This window comes from Elephas maximus, chromosome 16 (genome assembly GCF_024166365.1).
Source record: "Elephas maximus indicus isolate mEleMax1 chromosome 16, mEleMax1 primary haplotype, whole genome shotgun sequence".
Classification (NCBI taxonomy): domain Eukaryota; kingdom Metazoa; phylum Chordata; class Mammalia; order Proboscidea; family Elephantidae; genus Elephas; species Elephas maximus.
Window position 1 is genome coordinate 7,584,017 of NC_064834.1, and position 15,896 is coordinate 7,599,912.

The 15,896-nt window shown below is 57.5% G+C and overlaps 1 protein-coding gene across 11 annotated transcripts in view; it reads right to left on the reverse strand.

The window, feature by feature from the left end:
• The window catches only part of ZMIZ1 (zinc finger MIZ-type containing 1), a 258,230-nt gene that overhangs the window by 38,188 nt on the left and 204,146 nt on the right, over nt 1-15,896 (reverse strand). For 10 of the 11 annotated variants that reach the window (XM_049855866.1, XM_049855867.1, XM_049855864.1 and 7 more), the window contains one exon: nt 1,487-1,631. In XM_049855866.1, the coding sequence (XP_049711823.1) occupies nt 1,487-1,539 (53 nt within the window). In that variant the 5' untranslated portion in view covers nt 1,540-1,631. Of the gene's footprint in view, nt 1-1,486; nt 1,632-12,927; nt 15,263-15,896 lie in introns of those variants that run through there. The other variant, XM_049855865.1, reaches the window with a different exon arrangement.

Below are 15,896 nucleotides of genomic sequence, written 5' to 3' on the forward strand. Positions count from 1 at the left end.
GCGGTCCAGATCTGTGGCCTGGTGCCCGATCTGGGCCAGGTCTTTAGTGGGGAGCTGGAGGGCTCTGGCCTGTCATCAACAACAGTGACACCGAATGACCTGGATGAAAGAAGGGTGGGAAGGACCTGACGTGGGGATGACAAGAGGCAGAATGATTGTAGCAGGATGGACGGCTGGGCCAGGATTAATGCTGAGTTAAATTCAGCCACTATCTGTGCTCAGTGGCTGGCGCCAGTTCGCTTAGCTGGGCCAGGAGCAAGGGTTGGAAGGCAGGCTTTGCCTCTTGAGAGCAGTGGTTCCTAACCAGGGGTGATGCTTCCAATGCTCCAAATGTGTGAGAGTGCTTTTGCTGCTACTGTGCTGTTTTTTTGTGCTGGGGGGGCGGGGAGGACACTAGAAGAGCTAGAAGTTAAATGCCTGCAAAGTCCTGCACCATGAAAAAGGACCCTGCCCAGACGCCCACAGAACCCCATGGAGACACTGCCGCAGAAGAGAGGCTGTTTGAGTTGGAGCCTTTAGCATCCGCCTGAGGGCCTTCCCTGGGTGCAGGCGGGCTTGCTGTCATAGAAAGTACCTCCAACAGAGATGGTGACCATGTGTCAGGGCAATCTGTGTGGGCAGAATGCTGGACTCGACAAGCTCTCAGGTCCTTTCTGGTCCCAAGAGTCAACGAGTCTCTAATTCGATTTATAAAGCGTGGCCGCCACCCGGCTGCCGGCAAGCGACTCCACGGTCCTGCCAGGGCCGCCTGCAGCGTGCTCTGGGCTTCAGGGCCTCCGTGGGGCTGGATAATGAGGGCTGAGCGCTGACTGCAAATGCCCCTCCTGGTCATTAGCGGGGACCCGTACGGGGCGGGCAGACCAGCATGACAGGCCCTGCTGTTCTGGGGTCAGCCCGCAGAGTCCTTGGAGAGAGCATCTCTGCTCAGCAAGGGACTCATGAGATAATTAACTGGGAACTTGCCAGTCTGGGTCACATGTTCCTTCTGAAGCTGACGCAGGGTAGACCGGCAGGTTCCTCAGTGCCTAGTGGCCCCGCCCCTATGCTGATCCTGCTCAGCTCACTGGGCCCAGCCTGGGTGGACTGTGTCCCTGTCTGCAGGTGGCCCACCAGCCCTGTGACCTTCATGAGGCCCTGTCAACCCCTGGCTTCTCTGGGTTGACCCAAACCCTGCTCAAGAAAGAAGGAAGACCCCGAGCCTAGGATTTCTAACTTTCAATCAGAAGTATAGAACCAGAAGAAGAAATAACCCCTCAGGGAAGGGACAAAACAGTCAGGCTGGGTAAACCCAGCACTTTCAACCTCTGTTTCGATGGGGGAGAAAGCGCTCACACAGGAGGATTTAAAAACAAAACAAAACGAACAACTGTATTTAAAAACATGTTCTGTCCTCACAGCTGCTTGAGGCTCTGAGCCCCAGTTCTTACTCCCGAGGGGCTCTTCCAGGAGCCCCTGCCCGCCCGGCCCCTGGTGCCCACCCTCTCACCTGTGCGACAGAGTGGGTTTCATGGAGCTCATGGAGTTGAGGGGGGGCTGCATGGGGAGTTTCCCAGGGGGGTCGTTCTGACGGCTCTTCTGATGTCGGAGGAGCAGCAGGCGGCCGAGCTCCTCACACCAGGAGGACAGGAGGGCTGCAAGCAAGGACAGCAGGTCAGTGGGCCCCTCGCCACCACACCCCAGCACACCCGATGCCCTCATGGAGACCCTCCCCGTGTGGGGTGTCCTTGGGGCTGGGTTTGCTCCCAGCGTCACGGGACACCAGGAGTGTCACTAAGCCTTCTCAGCAGGCCTCAGTGCTCTCAGCTGTAGAATGGGACTAACGTCCCCAAGGAGTAGTAAAAAGCTTTTGTTGCTAAAAGAGAAGATCAGGATAATCACTTTCGTTGGCTGTTACTTTAAGGAGGACTGGTCAGGGGCAGGGGGCAGGGGAGAGCCACACAGCACAGAGGCAGAGCCGGTGCCACAGCAAGATTGGCGGGAAGCGAGGGTGGGCACTGCCTCCATCCAGGCATCCCTGTGAAGCCCACCCCCTTCAATTCAGCTCCACCAGCGGAGTATGGCTTCTCTACAGAGCTGGGCTCATAGTACAAAATCACAAAGTGTAAACCAAACCCACAGCCTTCTTGGGGCCTGCTGAAGGTCCCAGGTATCTACAGGGCTCTCCTGGAACTCCCCGCCAGGAAAGTGCACGACAAAGCCGAGGTTTGGGGAGTGAGTCCACGAGGCTGGGCTCTGTCCCCACCTCAGTGTGTGACTCTAAGCAGCTCACAGACCCTCTCTGGACCTCATTTCGCTTCTATGTAAAAGGGGGCAATGGCTCTTGCCCTGCCTTCCTTCCAGGGCATGGTGAGGAGCAGATGGGAGAACTGCAGAGACTGTGTAGAGGCAAAGAGGGGTGACCACATCCAGCCAACGCCCCGCTCCTGCATGAGGACTTTAGACTGACTAGATTGTTCTAGAAGATGACCAGGTCTGGGCAACGCAGGGTGTTTTGAATCAGGACTGCTCTGCCCTTTGGCCGGATGCAAAGCCTTCACCCTCATTTCAAGGATCTCCCATTCAGACACTGGACAGAAGGCTTCTGCATCCCTTTCCTGCATCTGCTTCACACCACACAGGACACCAGCAGGTCAGCTGTTATCATCCGCTTTTACAGAGGGGCAGACTGAGGCTCCCGGTAACCACAGGCAGAGAGGGAAAGACTTAGGCTGCCCTCCTGCCCCTGCCCATGCCTGAGGCTGGAGCAAAAGTGTGGGAGAGAGTCCCCCAGTCCAATTCAGTGAGGAACCCTCAGGGCCTCTCCAGAATCACACGCAATTCTCAAAGTTCAGCTGCCACTGGGGGAAAACTCCCAACCTCAAGGCACCCAGAAGTGGCTGCCTTGGCAAACTGCCCTGGTCCTGGACCAGCCCCCTCCCCTACTAAGTCAGCCCATAGCCCTGAGTGGGTAGGCGGGGACTATGAAACCTTGCCAGGCTCTGCCCCCGCCCACTGGCCTAGGCAAGCTCTATCAGGAGTGTGGACAAAGTGGTCCCCACATTCCTGGGATCCTGCTGGGGGCTGACAGGCAAGGGCAAGGCAGTAGTTTGTGTAGGGGTTGGAGAGGGGTGGCAAAGTGTCACCCACCCCAGGGCTGCTGGGTACAGTTGCTCGGCCTGAGCGGTGTGCAAAGGCGCCTAGCCAAGGGGGCGAAGGGGGCTGGAATCCAGCCCGTGCCCTACTCCCAAGATGACACTAGCTTCCTCCCCCAGAAGGGACGCCAATGGGTGAGATGGGGCCCACTGGTGGAGGGGGAGCGCGAGGCCAGGCTGCAGGATCACAGTCCCACCTGTATCCTGTACAACGTGCTTTGCCCCCTCTGTGGGGCTCATTCTGCCATCACCCACAAAGAGGGTTCCAGAGAGAAGAAGGCCCCATTCTGGCTCATGTCTGCCCAGAAACAGTGGTAAAACGACCCTGAAGTGGGCACCCAGCACACATCTGCCGCAGCTGGTGGGAGAAGCAGCCTACTGAGAGGCCGGAACACACAGAAGATGGGTCTCCAGATTGCTCTATTCTTCTCCCAGGCCCTAGTTACCGCTTCTTGTGCAGGGGCACCCACCATCTGGAAACTCATTTGCATGCCAGGCACGTGGAGCCAGAGTGCGCGGTGATGGGGGGGGCTTGGCTGTGGCACAAAGGACGGCCTCAGTCGGTGCTGCTCATGGCCAGCTGCTCTGCCTGGGGGCTGGCCACGACACGTAGGGATCACAGCTCTCCTCCAATGTCACAGCCACCTTCCCTATTGCTGGTGGAGTGGCTTTCTGACAAGGAACGAGGAGGTCTGCTGTGTATCCTGGCTGGTTTGGGGGTCTGAGACGCTGGGTATAGATGAGATAGCGTGTGCATCATGACAGAAGGGGATGCCAGGAAAGCCACATTCCTATAACCAGGAGGGAAAGGAGTGGGGGCAGCCCAGGGAGGCACCCCCGCCTGCTCCCTCCTGAGTGGCTGGTTAGTGCAGAGGCCACACTGGCAGCCCCGGCCGAGTCCGGCACATGGCAGACGGGTGGGCGCAGGTTCTCATGGTGGCATAAAGCAAGATGGGTTGTTCTGAGGCAAGCGTCAGTTAATGACAACAAATGACTCCGCAGCCAACGGGGAGTCTGGGCCCATCAGCGAGCCAGGCCGAGGTAGACAGGCTGAGAGGAGGCCAGGCAGAGGACCACATGGCAGGGTGGGCGTCTTGGCTGGTACTTGGGTGCGTTGCCTCTGCACTAACCAGCCGCTCAGGAGGGAGCAGGTGGGGAGCCTCCCTGGGCTGTCCTCCCCGCTTGCCCAGTCGGTGGGTTGTGGTGTGCCTGGTGTCCTGCCTGCCCTCCCCTGCCCACTGCTCCCTCGGCCACAGCACAGCGTCTACACCACCTGACCCGCAGCCACCCTCCAGGGTCTCGTGAGATGCTCCAGTGTTTTCCCGAGAGTGGCGTGGAGGCGAACTCCAGCTCCACCCAGCATTCTTTTTGGCCCCCTTCTGATCTGGGTTGTCAACTGGGGAAGAAAGAAGAGAAGGCTTTTGGGGGCCATCTTGGTTCAGTCAGAGAGGTGGTGGGGGGGGGGCTTGCCAGGCTGCCACAGGAGCCGATGGGACCATCTCTTCCTGGTTGGACTGCTGCCTTGCTCCAGTGGGACCTGGCCTTCCTTGGGGAGGAAGAATGCAGGAGCACTCAGCTGCAAACTCAACTCTTTGGTGCTGCGCACGGTGGTGGTCCCTGAAAAGACCCCTACTCCCTCTCCCTCACCCAAGGCAGGGCCTCTGCGACAATCAGGGGCTGGGTTGGAGTGGGGACACCCAGGAATCTGGGCTCTCAAGCCGGCCCCGAACTCCCTAATCAGCCCCCACCCATCATCCTCTCCAGTCCTGTCCAGGGGACATGCTGGGGACTGTGTGGGCCCCTTCCTGATGATCTCACAACGTCATGCTGGGGCTGGGGCAGCTGTGGAGGACCATCTCAGACCTCAAACACAAACCCTGAACCTCAACCCAGGTTTCCAAACACCCTCCAGACTTCTCAGCATAAAACATGTGTAAGCACGCACAAGTCAGCACGTCCAGAATGAACCTCTGAGGCCCTCCCCACCCCCTCCTAACTGGCATCCTTCATTCAGTCCATGCTCACTTTAGGTACCAAGATGTCAATCATTCACCCAATAGTCATTCAACAAACAGCTGCCTAGCACCTACTGTGTGCTGGATCCAGTCCTCAGTGGGCAAGGTCCACACCCTGCTCAAACCCTTCACTGCAAGACTTTTCCCCTGGAAAAGTCCAAGACACTTAGGACTTGCAAAACCTGGTGCGACGGTGAGGCGGCCTGGATTCTTACCTCTCCTGGCCTTCTACCCCGTGGTTAATAGCAAGGGACCCTGTGACGCCCATGGTTAAACTAAGGGCAAGAAATCCCAACAGTATGCATGCAAAATCCGGCTCCAGCACATCCGGCTACACCACCTCGGGCAAATCACACAGCTCTCTGGGCCTCGGTTTCTTTCTCTCTGAATCTGTGAAATGGGTGGTATTAGTGCATGCCGTTAGATTACCGCGAAGTGTGAGACCTCCACCTATAAAGTGCTTAGTCAGTGCAGTCTGTGTGGGCATGCTGTGTGGTCTCTGGGGGAGGGGTGGGGCATCTGCAATCGCCTCGTGAGTGGGAGGTGACCCTCATTCCTGAGCCTGTCACCCACCAGGCCCACCTCTCTACAAGCCAGCCCCACAATACACCACACACTTTCATGCCTCTTTGCTTCTGCCTAGAAATTCCTTCCTCATAGAACTCTTACCTCTTCAAGATACTCCTTGCAGGAGCCTTCCCAGCAACCCCCAACAAGGGCCAGTGGCCCAGGACAGGCAGGGCTGCATGGAGCAGCAGCTAAGCACACTGGCTGGAGGCCCACAGATGGGGTTTGAATCTTATCTTGCCACTTTCTAGCTGTTAAGATTTCACACAAGCTGCCTCACCTCTTGGAGCTTCCGTTTTCCCATCTGTGAAATGGGCTCAACAGGCCTGCTTCAGCGTGGCCGTGAGGTCTAAATTAGTGCTTGTCAGTCAACAGCAGGTATATACCAGGAGAAGCCAGAAGGGAGCAAGGGGGTGGGAGGAGGTCGCAGGACCCTGTAATCGGCACCAGCCCCAGAGCAGATATCCACTGCTGCATCGCGTAACACAGGAGAGGGGAGACAGACTCCAAAACCGATTTGCTAAGACTTAACCCCAGCTCTGGCACTATCACCCGAGTGATATCTACCTGGTCTACCCGTGCCTCAGTGTCTTCATCTCTAAAATGAGGACGATGGTAACAATACTACCCATCTCACAGCGGAGCTGTAAAGATTAGCTGGAGTGCTATCATGAAGTGAAGGAAGTCCCAGGCACACAGGAAGTGCCACCAAGGGGTTAGCAGCTAAAGTGACGATTAGTGGCCCATTTGCCCATGAGCTTCGCAGAGGCTCCTTCCTTCTGCCTCCTTCTGGCCTTACGTCCCGTCCGGGCCATGATGGGCAGAGCGAGGACCACGTCACGTGTTCTGCTCTGCCTAAGACACAGGAGGCAGCTCCCCTCTGCTGCCACCAGTGGGCAGGCGCATGCAGCCCTGGAGGGAGGTCCTTCATCTCCCCAGGATCCCTGTGGGACTCCCTCCGCAGTGTGGGCAGAGGGCAGCCCAGATTCCTTAGGATCCAGGATAGCCCGAGACCCTTATGACCACTGAGGGCCCTGGCTTTGGCAAGTCAGCAGCCTATACCCAGATGGCCCCATGCACAGGGGAGCAGGGGCTGAGGGCCGTGGATGGAGAAGTGGCTGCTAGCCCAGGGGAAGACATGCAGGGCAGCCTCTCTGTGCTCCTGGTGCCTGCACTTGTCTTTCCCGCTTCTCCAAAACCTGCCGCAGCCTTCAACAACTACAACCACTACCCAGCAGCCAACCCCTGGCAGGCCCCTGAGCTCAGCACTGAGGGCACAGACATAGACTCATGCCTTCCTGGGCTCCTGGTCATGGGGTAGGAAGGCAAATACAGAAAGACCACCCAGTTCAGTGTGGATGATGGCAACAGCCAACGCCATGGAGGTCGTCCTACGTGCCGTGCACTGGGCCACACACTTTGTGGGCATAATTTCATCTAATCCTGCCAACCACCTGATGATACAGAAATTCCCATCATGCCCATTTTACAGATTAGAGTACTCTGGAGAAGAAAGGCCCAATCACTAGCCCGCGGTTATACAGCAGGTAAACCAGGAAGTCAAAACAGAACCCCAGGCAGTCAGGCTCGAAAGCATACCCCGTATCCATACCATTCTCCTGCCTGCCCCGACGGTTCTACAGAACTGGGGGCTGCTGGGCCGTCTCCTCTGTCTGCGAGACAATGTCGAATGTCCGTATTCACCCAGTCAGAGACGCACACCTCCCTCCAGTTTCTGTCTCTGAAACAGGCACATGCAAAGATGTAACCCTGGCTCTGTCACTACCACCTTGGGTTACCTCGAACAAGCTACCCGACCTTGTCGTGACTGTTCTCATCTCTAAAACGGAGCGATGGTAACGATACTACCCAGCTCGTAGGGTACTTGTAAAGATTAGTTCACAGTTGCTCTCACGAAGCCACAGGCATAGCTGATGGTGTGTTGTGTGTGACTGGCAGTATGCTGTCTCTTCTCAGTGCTATGTAAAACAACGGTGTGTGTAACAATGGGTGACACCTCTATTAATGGGATCCAGGAGTGGGTGTCTTTGGGCACCTGTAGCAGCTGCACTCCAGGCTTCTGCAGCTAAGGTAGCGTGTGCGCTCCATCCATGGAGAATCCAGGCTGGGCTGGAGAATCCAGAGGGGTGCGGGACAAGGGCCTGAGGGAGTGCCAAATCCCCGGCATTTGCTCCCCAAGGCCTTTCTGGCTACTCCACCTGCAGCTTAACCACCCCATACCACAGGGCCCTTTAGGAAAAAGAAAACCCAACGTAATAGCTCCCAAAGAGTGAGGGCAGGTTCCCGAGTGGAGGGCCCCAGGACTCCCTAGTCTTGCTGGCCCCAGATGTGCACTCCCGGGGGGAATGGCAGGTCCCTATCTCCCTCTGCCCTGAAGCTCCTGGCAGAGCGGACGTCTAGGATGGGACAACCACGTGAATGAGCGCTGGACCACTGGTCTCTGTGGCAATGATGCCCTCTGAGAAGGACGGTGGAGGAAAGGGCTGCATGCCAAGGCTGCAGGGTCAGACAAGGGTTTGGGAGCTGTGGAGGTGCCAGGCGGAAAGGGTGTAGCCAGAACTCTCCAGACAATACAGCAGGCAGGAGAGGGAGGGGAGGCACACTCTGTGAGCAGATGACAAACTGGGGGATGGGGAGGTGTAGGGGGAGGCAGAGTGGGATCTGGGAATGGGAGCATCAGCGGGACCAGACAAGCTCGCTGGGCACAAGCTAGAGAGGCTGGACACAGGCTTGAAAAGTAGGGAGACAATGGAAGCCGCCATTGTGGCCAGAGGGGAAAGGCAGTCCCATGGAGCAAGCAGGCTGGTTTCAGGCAGTAAGAGGCTGAGAGGCTCGCTCTCGGGAAGGTCTGGGATCAGGAACGGACAGGAGGCAGTGGTGGGGAACGGGAGGATGAAAGGCAGTCTGGAGAGGAGAGCTCCGAGCCCTGGATGTAAGGCCAAGCCAGAGAGGCATCAAACGCTACACCCGGAGAAGCTTCCCGCAAAATGAAACAAAGGCGTGCTAATATCAAAGAGCATCTTGGCGGCGAAAGGCTGCTGGAGAACAGAGGAAGTATGTGAGCGTGAGAGTCATGTACACACATGGGGCCATGGGGGGCTATAACACAACGTAGAAAGCTGCTTCTGAGACCTGGGAGACCCAGGAGGATGGGGCCGGACTCAGAGGGACCAGAAGGAGGCCAGCCAGGCAGAGGGGAGGCATGATGAAGCAGGGGCCTCTCACCCTCACACCGGGCCTGGGGGTCTGGGGGGCCTGGGGAACAGGGGTGGAGGAAGAGTCCACAGTGCAAGGCAGAAAGGGCCACCTGGGAGGAAACCAGCGCACTTCATTATTCTACATTTGCAAAATGCTTCTATATCATTGCCTTATTAAACCCATCCAACACCCCTGAGGGGGCAGTGGAAGTGTGAGGACAATCAGGGGGACCGGGAGGTGTAGGGGGAGGCAGAGTGGGACCTGGAAATGGGAGGCAGCTGAGAGTCTTACCCTGTGAGTCAAGGGCACCTACTCTGGGCTCCTCCCCTTGCTGATCACCCCCACCTGGAAGTCACCTGTGAGGGCCAGCTCCCCCGTCCACTGGCGGAAGGCCCCACTGGGGGAAGGCCCCAGGGTACCTCAGAGCTCTCGGGAACCTAGAACCCCGCCCTCCCCATGGGGCTTCGTGCCCCCATTATCCCTCTCTGCAGTCTGCCCCTGGCTCCCTCCCCACACCGAGCACCTGACTGTAGCCCTCATCACCCTCCCCTGAATTATGACAAGAGCGTCCTATTCTGTATCTCAGCCGCCAAACCTGCCTCCTGCCACCCACACTCAGCATGGTGAGTGGCCACAGGGATTTTCCATCAATGCCATTCTGATCACCTCTTTCCCTATTTCCTATCTATGTCCCCAGAGGCCACGAGGGGCTGGTGGAGAGTAGCTGCTCCGAGCCACACAGTGAGGGGAACAGGGGGTTACTTGGGGGAATGACGTGTACCCCACCGGGGAGCAGGAGTCCCAGGAGGGAGCCACTTCTGCAACCCAGCACCCAGCACAGCGCTATGCAGCCAACACACGGTCAACTGGCTTTAATGAGTCACAGCTAGAATTATCCCGTACACAGAGAGGATGGAAGAGACAGACAGACAGACACTGGTGCCCTGTGTTGTCACCTACTGCCTGGTTGCCCTGCGGTTTTTAAGCCGTCGGCACATAACCATCCCTGTGAGTGGGAACCAGCCTCAGGGGCAGCAGGTCCTGGGTGCAATCCTGACTGTGCTCAGAGCTCAGGGCTGCTATCAAGTAAACTCAGACTCAAGTCACGCTGCCACTGGCTCATGACATGCACGGCCATCAGTGGGCCACACCAGTGATGAGGAGTAAAGACTAACAGTTTACAGAAACAACAATCAGAGTAACTTAAAAGGCGGCCCAGCCACAACCCTGGTTTTTTTCTGCTCATGGTTGATGTCAGTGTTCGTGTTAACGGTTTCCCTGAGTCCCTCTCTCAGGGGAAGGCTAAGGTGAGGGCCCAGGCAGAGCATCTCACCCCAGGTTCCCTGGAGATGCTGCCCACCTCCCCCAACCCTCCTCTTCCTCTTTCCCAAGGTGGAGTCCTGGGGCAGCTGCCCAGGGAAGATTGGGGTCAGAGGGTGTGAGTTCGGAGGAGATGGAGAGGGGAGAGGGAAGAACATAGGGTTTGAGACGACACATGCCTGGGCTAGTGTCTGCACCTCAACTGTAAAATGGGGAGACCACAGGGGGAACCTCTCCTGCTCACAGGTCTGCCGAGATAAAGGGCCTGAGGTTTGTTACCACATATGAGCAATGGTGATTCTTATACCAGAAGCAAGTAGAAGGTCAGGAGGTAGGTGGCTGACTACCTCCTACTTCTAGAAGGCAAAATAGCCAACAATACAAACTCTGGAGCCAGGTGGCCTCGGTTCAAATCCCAGCTCAGCTAATCAGCAGCTGTGTGACCTTGGGCAAATGACTTAACCTCTCTGTGCTTTGGTTTTCCCTTCTGCTAAATGAGGATAACAAATAACACCTACCTCATAAGCTGACATGAGCGTTAAATGAACTAATACACATAAAATCCTTAGCGCAGTGCCTAGCATGTAGAAAAACTACGTAAGAATACATGTTACTGTTTGTTGTATAGAGCACACAAGTCGCCGTAGGATTCAGAGGTTCCCGTCCCTCATGTCTTTCCACTTACTTGCTGTTGTTCAAATAAAATACAAATCCTTTCAACTGCCTCCAAGATCATGACAAAATGCTTATTCTCCTTGGGACAAGCCTTATACTACCTCATTCACACAGGGCACCCCCACGACAGGCCGTGCCCCCTCCATGGGACTGGGGACTTCCCACGGCAGGCAGTGTTGCTCCCCAGCATTGACTGTACCCGTACCTGAAGTTCCCCTTGCCTGCCAGACACTACACTGCATGGGCCTCGGGCCCCAGGAGCTCAGCCCAACCCAGCTCACTTCTGACACGGTTCAATCAGGCTGAGCGGGGCCCAGCGGCCAGTCTGGACAGACTCCTTCCTCTTCAGCACTTGGGACCTGGTGCAGCTGTTCTCTCCTCTGCACACCGGCCAACAAAACGGCTAACAGAGGGCCTTTGCTCTGGTCTCCATCGGGGGGCCTGGGCAGGGGTACAGGAGCCAAGCCCAGGGTTCCTGCGTGCATCTCCTTCCTCCCAGCAGGAATGGGTGGTCTGATCGGTGACCCCGAGAAACAGAACCATTCTTGGGGTGGTCCCTCTGCCTGGCGTCATCACTGTGGCTCCCGGGCCAGGCTTCCTGCCACCCTCCTCTGCAGGCCCACCACTGCCGGGGGCCCCGAGAAATGAAAAAAGAGCCTTTCCCCAACCCCTCAGGTTATCTCCTTCCAGGAGGAAAGGGCACAGGAAGCATATGACCACAGAGGGTCCAAGGTGGTGCCTGGGCCTGGGTCAGTGACCGCTGGGCCCAGGGGACCAACATTGGGCTCTAACACAGCCAGTTAGCCAGTGGATTGGCCTGGGGGCCCCAAGTGTGCATCTGTAACTGGGGCGGCATGATCTAACAGGACCCTGAGGGTAAACAGTCAGCCCTCCCTCCCATGCCCCCGCACCTTTTACTTCATAAGAGCCTCACAGACTCCAGGGAGGTGGCCAGCCAAGGACAAGAGGATCCCTCTTTCAGGAAGAGGGAGATCAATGCCCAAGAGGGACATCAAGAGATTCAACGCCAATCTCTCCACAGGGGAGTACAGGGCTGGGTCCACGCCAGGCTCCCATGCAGGTCCAGGCTGGGTTTCCACTGTCCCCACAGGTCCCTGACATCACCTCTCTGAGACCAGGCACACCACCCCCACCCCACCCCCTCCGCCACAAGAATGCTGCCCTTGCCTCGTGCTCACCTCCCCACTACAGTTCGGCTGCCCTCCCAGCTCCCAGCCCTGTCAGCTGCCAGCTTCCGGTGTAACCACAGGCAACTTCCTTCCCTGCTCTGGGCCGGCTGTGAAGGAGGCAGCAGGCACCGGGCTCCCTGAAGTCTGAGGCCCCGTGACTCGGCCCTGGTGTCGCAATGGGGCTGAGTTACGTCCCTCAGGGCTGAGGCCTCCTTGACCTCTGTGACCTCTCAGGGCGCGACCCCTTCTCTATCCCGCAGGGCCTGTGGGGACAAAAGGCCAGTCCCTCCTACAGTGTGGGCTGGAGTTCCGGAGACCACCGCTTGCCTAGTGACCCTTATTCAAGGCCTGAGCCCAGAGAGGGGTCAGATAGCTGGACGGTGTGCAGGGCCAGGGGTGATGGGTCATGGGGGCTGGGGGAAGGACTCTGTATCCTCAGCTCCGGGGCTGCTGTGGGGTTAGGGCTTCTCTCTGATCACAGGACAAGTCATTCCGGAAGCTGCAGGCTGGACTCTGGGGGCCCTGTCAGCTGACCCCAGAACATAAAACCAGAGGCTTCCCTTGGGGGAAAGTCTTGCTCTCCTGCAAACCAATGGCATCTCTGTACAATGGCCATTGGCAGCACAGTTCTAGGTCATTCCCACGCTGCTCCCTGCTGTCATCTCCTGACACCCTGTGGGTAAGAAACTCAAAACAAGGAGAAACCCTTGGCTGACCGTTTGGCTGGGAGTGACCCTGTCCTTCTCATCCCCCACATACACTCAAGGAGGGGCAAGGACGGAGGCTCCCAGGCTACCTGCTGGGTCCTACCTGCTTCTCTGTGCTGAGCAGGCCCTGCCGTCTCAGGTCCTCGGCCAGCCTGGTCCGGGAGAGGGCCCCGGGCCTGCCCCTCCCTCTCCAGCACAGCTCAATATACTCCTACCCCCTGTCCCCAAGGGCAGCTGGGCTGGCAGGAGCTGAGTCTCAAGGCGTGTGAACTCGCCCTGGGAACTGAACTCCCAGCGAGCCTTGGAGCCGGAGCCTGCAGGGCTGTTTCCCAAACCGGTTTGGCCGCCCTCGGCCACCCCTCACCCAGCAGATGAGCGGAGGCTGGGCCGGTTGGGCAGGATGCACAGGCCCCAGAGGACACACCCAATGGGCTGAGCCTCTCCCTGGACTGTCAGAAAATCTCAGCCTGGAAAATTCCCTGCCCACCACACACTGCCTCCTGGGCCATCCCGGTTAGCACCATTGACCTCAGGCTCAATTGCAAAGATACCTGGAAACAAACTCACGGGGGCATTGTCATCATCTTGGAGGTGCCTGATAAGGACCTCTGCAGAGTGGCACCTCTATCCTGGCAGCCTGGGCAGGAAGCATCTGGCCAAGGCACTGCTGCCCACCACTGCCCACACTCCTTGGCCATGGACCCTCCCCAGCACCCTGGAGGTGGAGAGGTAACCACAGCCTCCACCTTAGACATGAGATATGGGCGCAGAGAAGCTAGGGAACCTGCCCGAGGGCATGCCTGAGCTTGCAGCAGGGTCAGGAGCAAGTCAGTGCTTTCCCATTTACCAGGGATATATGTCGGCAATGGAGCGTGGGTGGGGGACGTTCTAGGCCATCTCAGTTGAAAATTATACAGCTAACGTGCTTGGCTGTAACCAAAAGGTGGGCAGTTGGAGTCTACCCAGAGATACCTCGGAAGACAGGCCTGGCGATCTACTTCCAAAAAATCAGCCATTGAAAACCTCATGGAGCACAGTTCTACTCTGACACACATAGGGTCATGAGTCGGAGTCAGAGTCGACTAGACAGCAAGTTGTTTTTCAATAGCAAAGCAAGTGTGTTGGAGGGGGAGGTGGCCTGAGAAGGGGTGGGGAGTTCAGGTCCCCACTCTCAGCCCACCAGCAGCGGGCCAAAGTCACCCACTGTCCAGGTAGATCTGCCCCTACACTGGACTGAGGCCAGGAGGACTGGGCTGAGGTGGGCCTCTGTGCACCTGCCCTCTGAGAAGGACATGGCTTCCAACAGAGCAGACCCTTTTCACTACCCGAGAGTGCACTGGAGTGTCCGTGAGGCGGGGTGGGGGCCGAGAGCTAAGCATCACCCCACCCCATCTTACCCACCTCAGCCCCCGAGCAGGACCAGAGGACCAGGGTGGCCCACTCAGGAGGGCATTCTCCCATACTGGGACTACTCTCCAAGTGTGTCTGCAGCTGAGGCAGTGAAGAGGAGAGAACCATGCCGTGACCCCCTCCCCTCCTGCCATGCAAGCCCCGAGCTGTCTCCCCAGGCGCCCCGGACCATGTGGCCTCATTCCAGGGGGACCCACTGGAAAGCCTGTTCTCTATTCTGCACAGATAGCGCCTCCTCGGTCTGCACACTACTGCCAGCTGCCCTCTCGCAGGGGCTGCAGGGGTAAGGCGAGGCTACGGGAATCAACTTCTTCCCTGGGTAATTTACTTTTCTGAAGCTTCCCAGCTGGGTACACACAGTTCAGCTATGTCTCCCCTTCCCAGCACACAGAACGAGAAGTTGGAATGAGGCCCCTTTCTAAGGTCAGTCTCTCCCCTCCCCAGTCTAAAAACCACGGCGTCCGCCCTTGGGGACACTGAGGCCTGGCTGTGCATTCCTGCCATTCACTCTGGCCCCGTGTGGGATCCCAGGCCCTTGGCTCTTCCCGTGGGAGCCAGGAGCCAGTGACACACCCCAAACCAAAAACCCACTACCGTTGAGTCGATTCCGACTCATAGCAATCCTATAGGACAGAGGAGAACTGTCCCATGGGGCTTCTGAGGCTGTAAACTTTACGGAAGCAGAGTGCCACACACCCCGGACCCCTCAGATAACAGTTTCTTCCACTCTGCCTGGGCCCAGGATATCAGAGCAGGGACTGTCCTGGGTCCCAGTCCTGAAAATAAGCCTCAGGGAGGTGCCTCTGCCAGGAGTGCCTTTGTTTACACGAAGGGACCACTTGGAAAGCTTTCCAGACCTAGGGGGTGACCGAGGGGGTGTGCACCACAGTGACACGGGGCAGGTGAGGGATTTGGGGCTTTGTGGGGTGATCCACACCTGTGATTACTGAGGGTTTGGGCTGAGGTCACTCATTGTACTCTGAAAAACAGCAGACCTGGGAAAACCCTGCTGACCAGGCCCCAACCTTCTGCCGCCACCCCACCCCACCCCACCTCATCCCACCCAGCTTCCCCTCTCCCTTCCCTCCTCCTGGACTGAGTGACCTGGTTAACCTTCATGAATCTCAGGTCACACCCTCCTGACCCGGGCAGAGTGAGTTAAGGTCTACGCCGTGCAAAGGCATAGCCACTAGGTGGGTGGGCAGAGATCCCACTCCAGCTGGAACCACCCAGGACATCACTTGGGTGCTTTCAGCTCAGGGGCACCCACTGTGCTCCCACCCCCATGGGCGGACATTCGGGGCAGATTCCGACACTCCTTGCTAACCTCACCCTGTGGGAGATGACACCCTTCAAATGGGCCTTCTATCCAGAGCTGTGTTAAGCCATTGCCATCGACTTGACGATGACTCATGGAGACCCCATGTGTTACAGAGTAGAACTGCTCCACAGGGTTCTCTTGGCTGTAATCTTTACGGAAGCAGACCACCAGGCCTTTTGTTCCACGGCAGCACTGGGGAGGCTTGAATTGCCAACCTTTAGGTTAGTACTCAAGCACTAACTGTGCCGCCCAGGGACTGGGTTTTATCTTTTACCCATTCATCCTACAAGAGCTGCTGATGCCTGCAGGCTTCACGTTTCTGTGTCTTGACTTCCTCATCA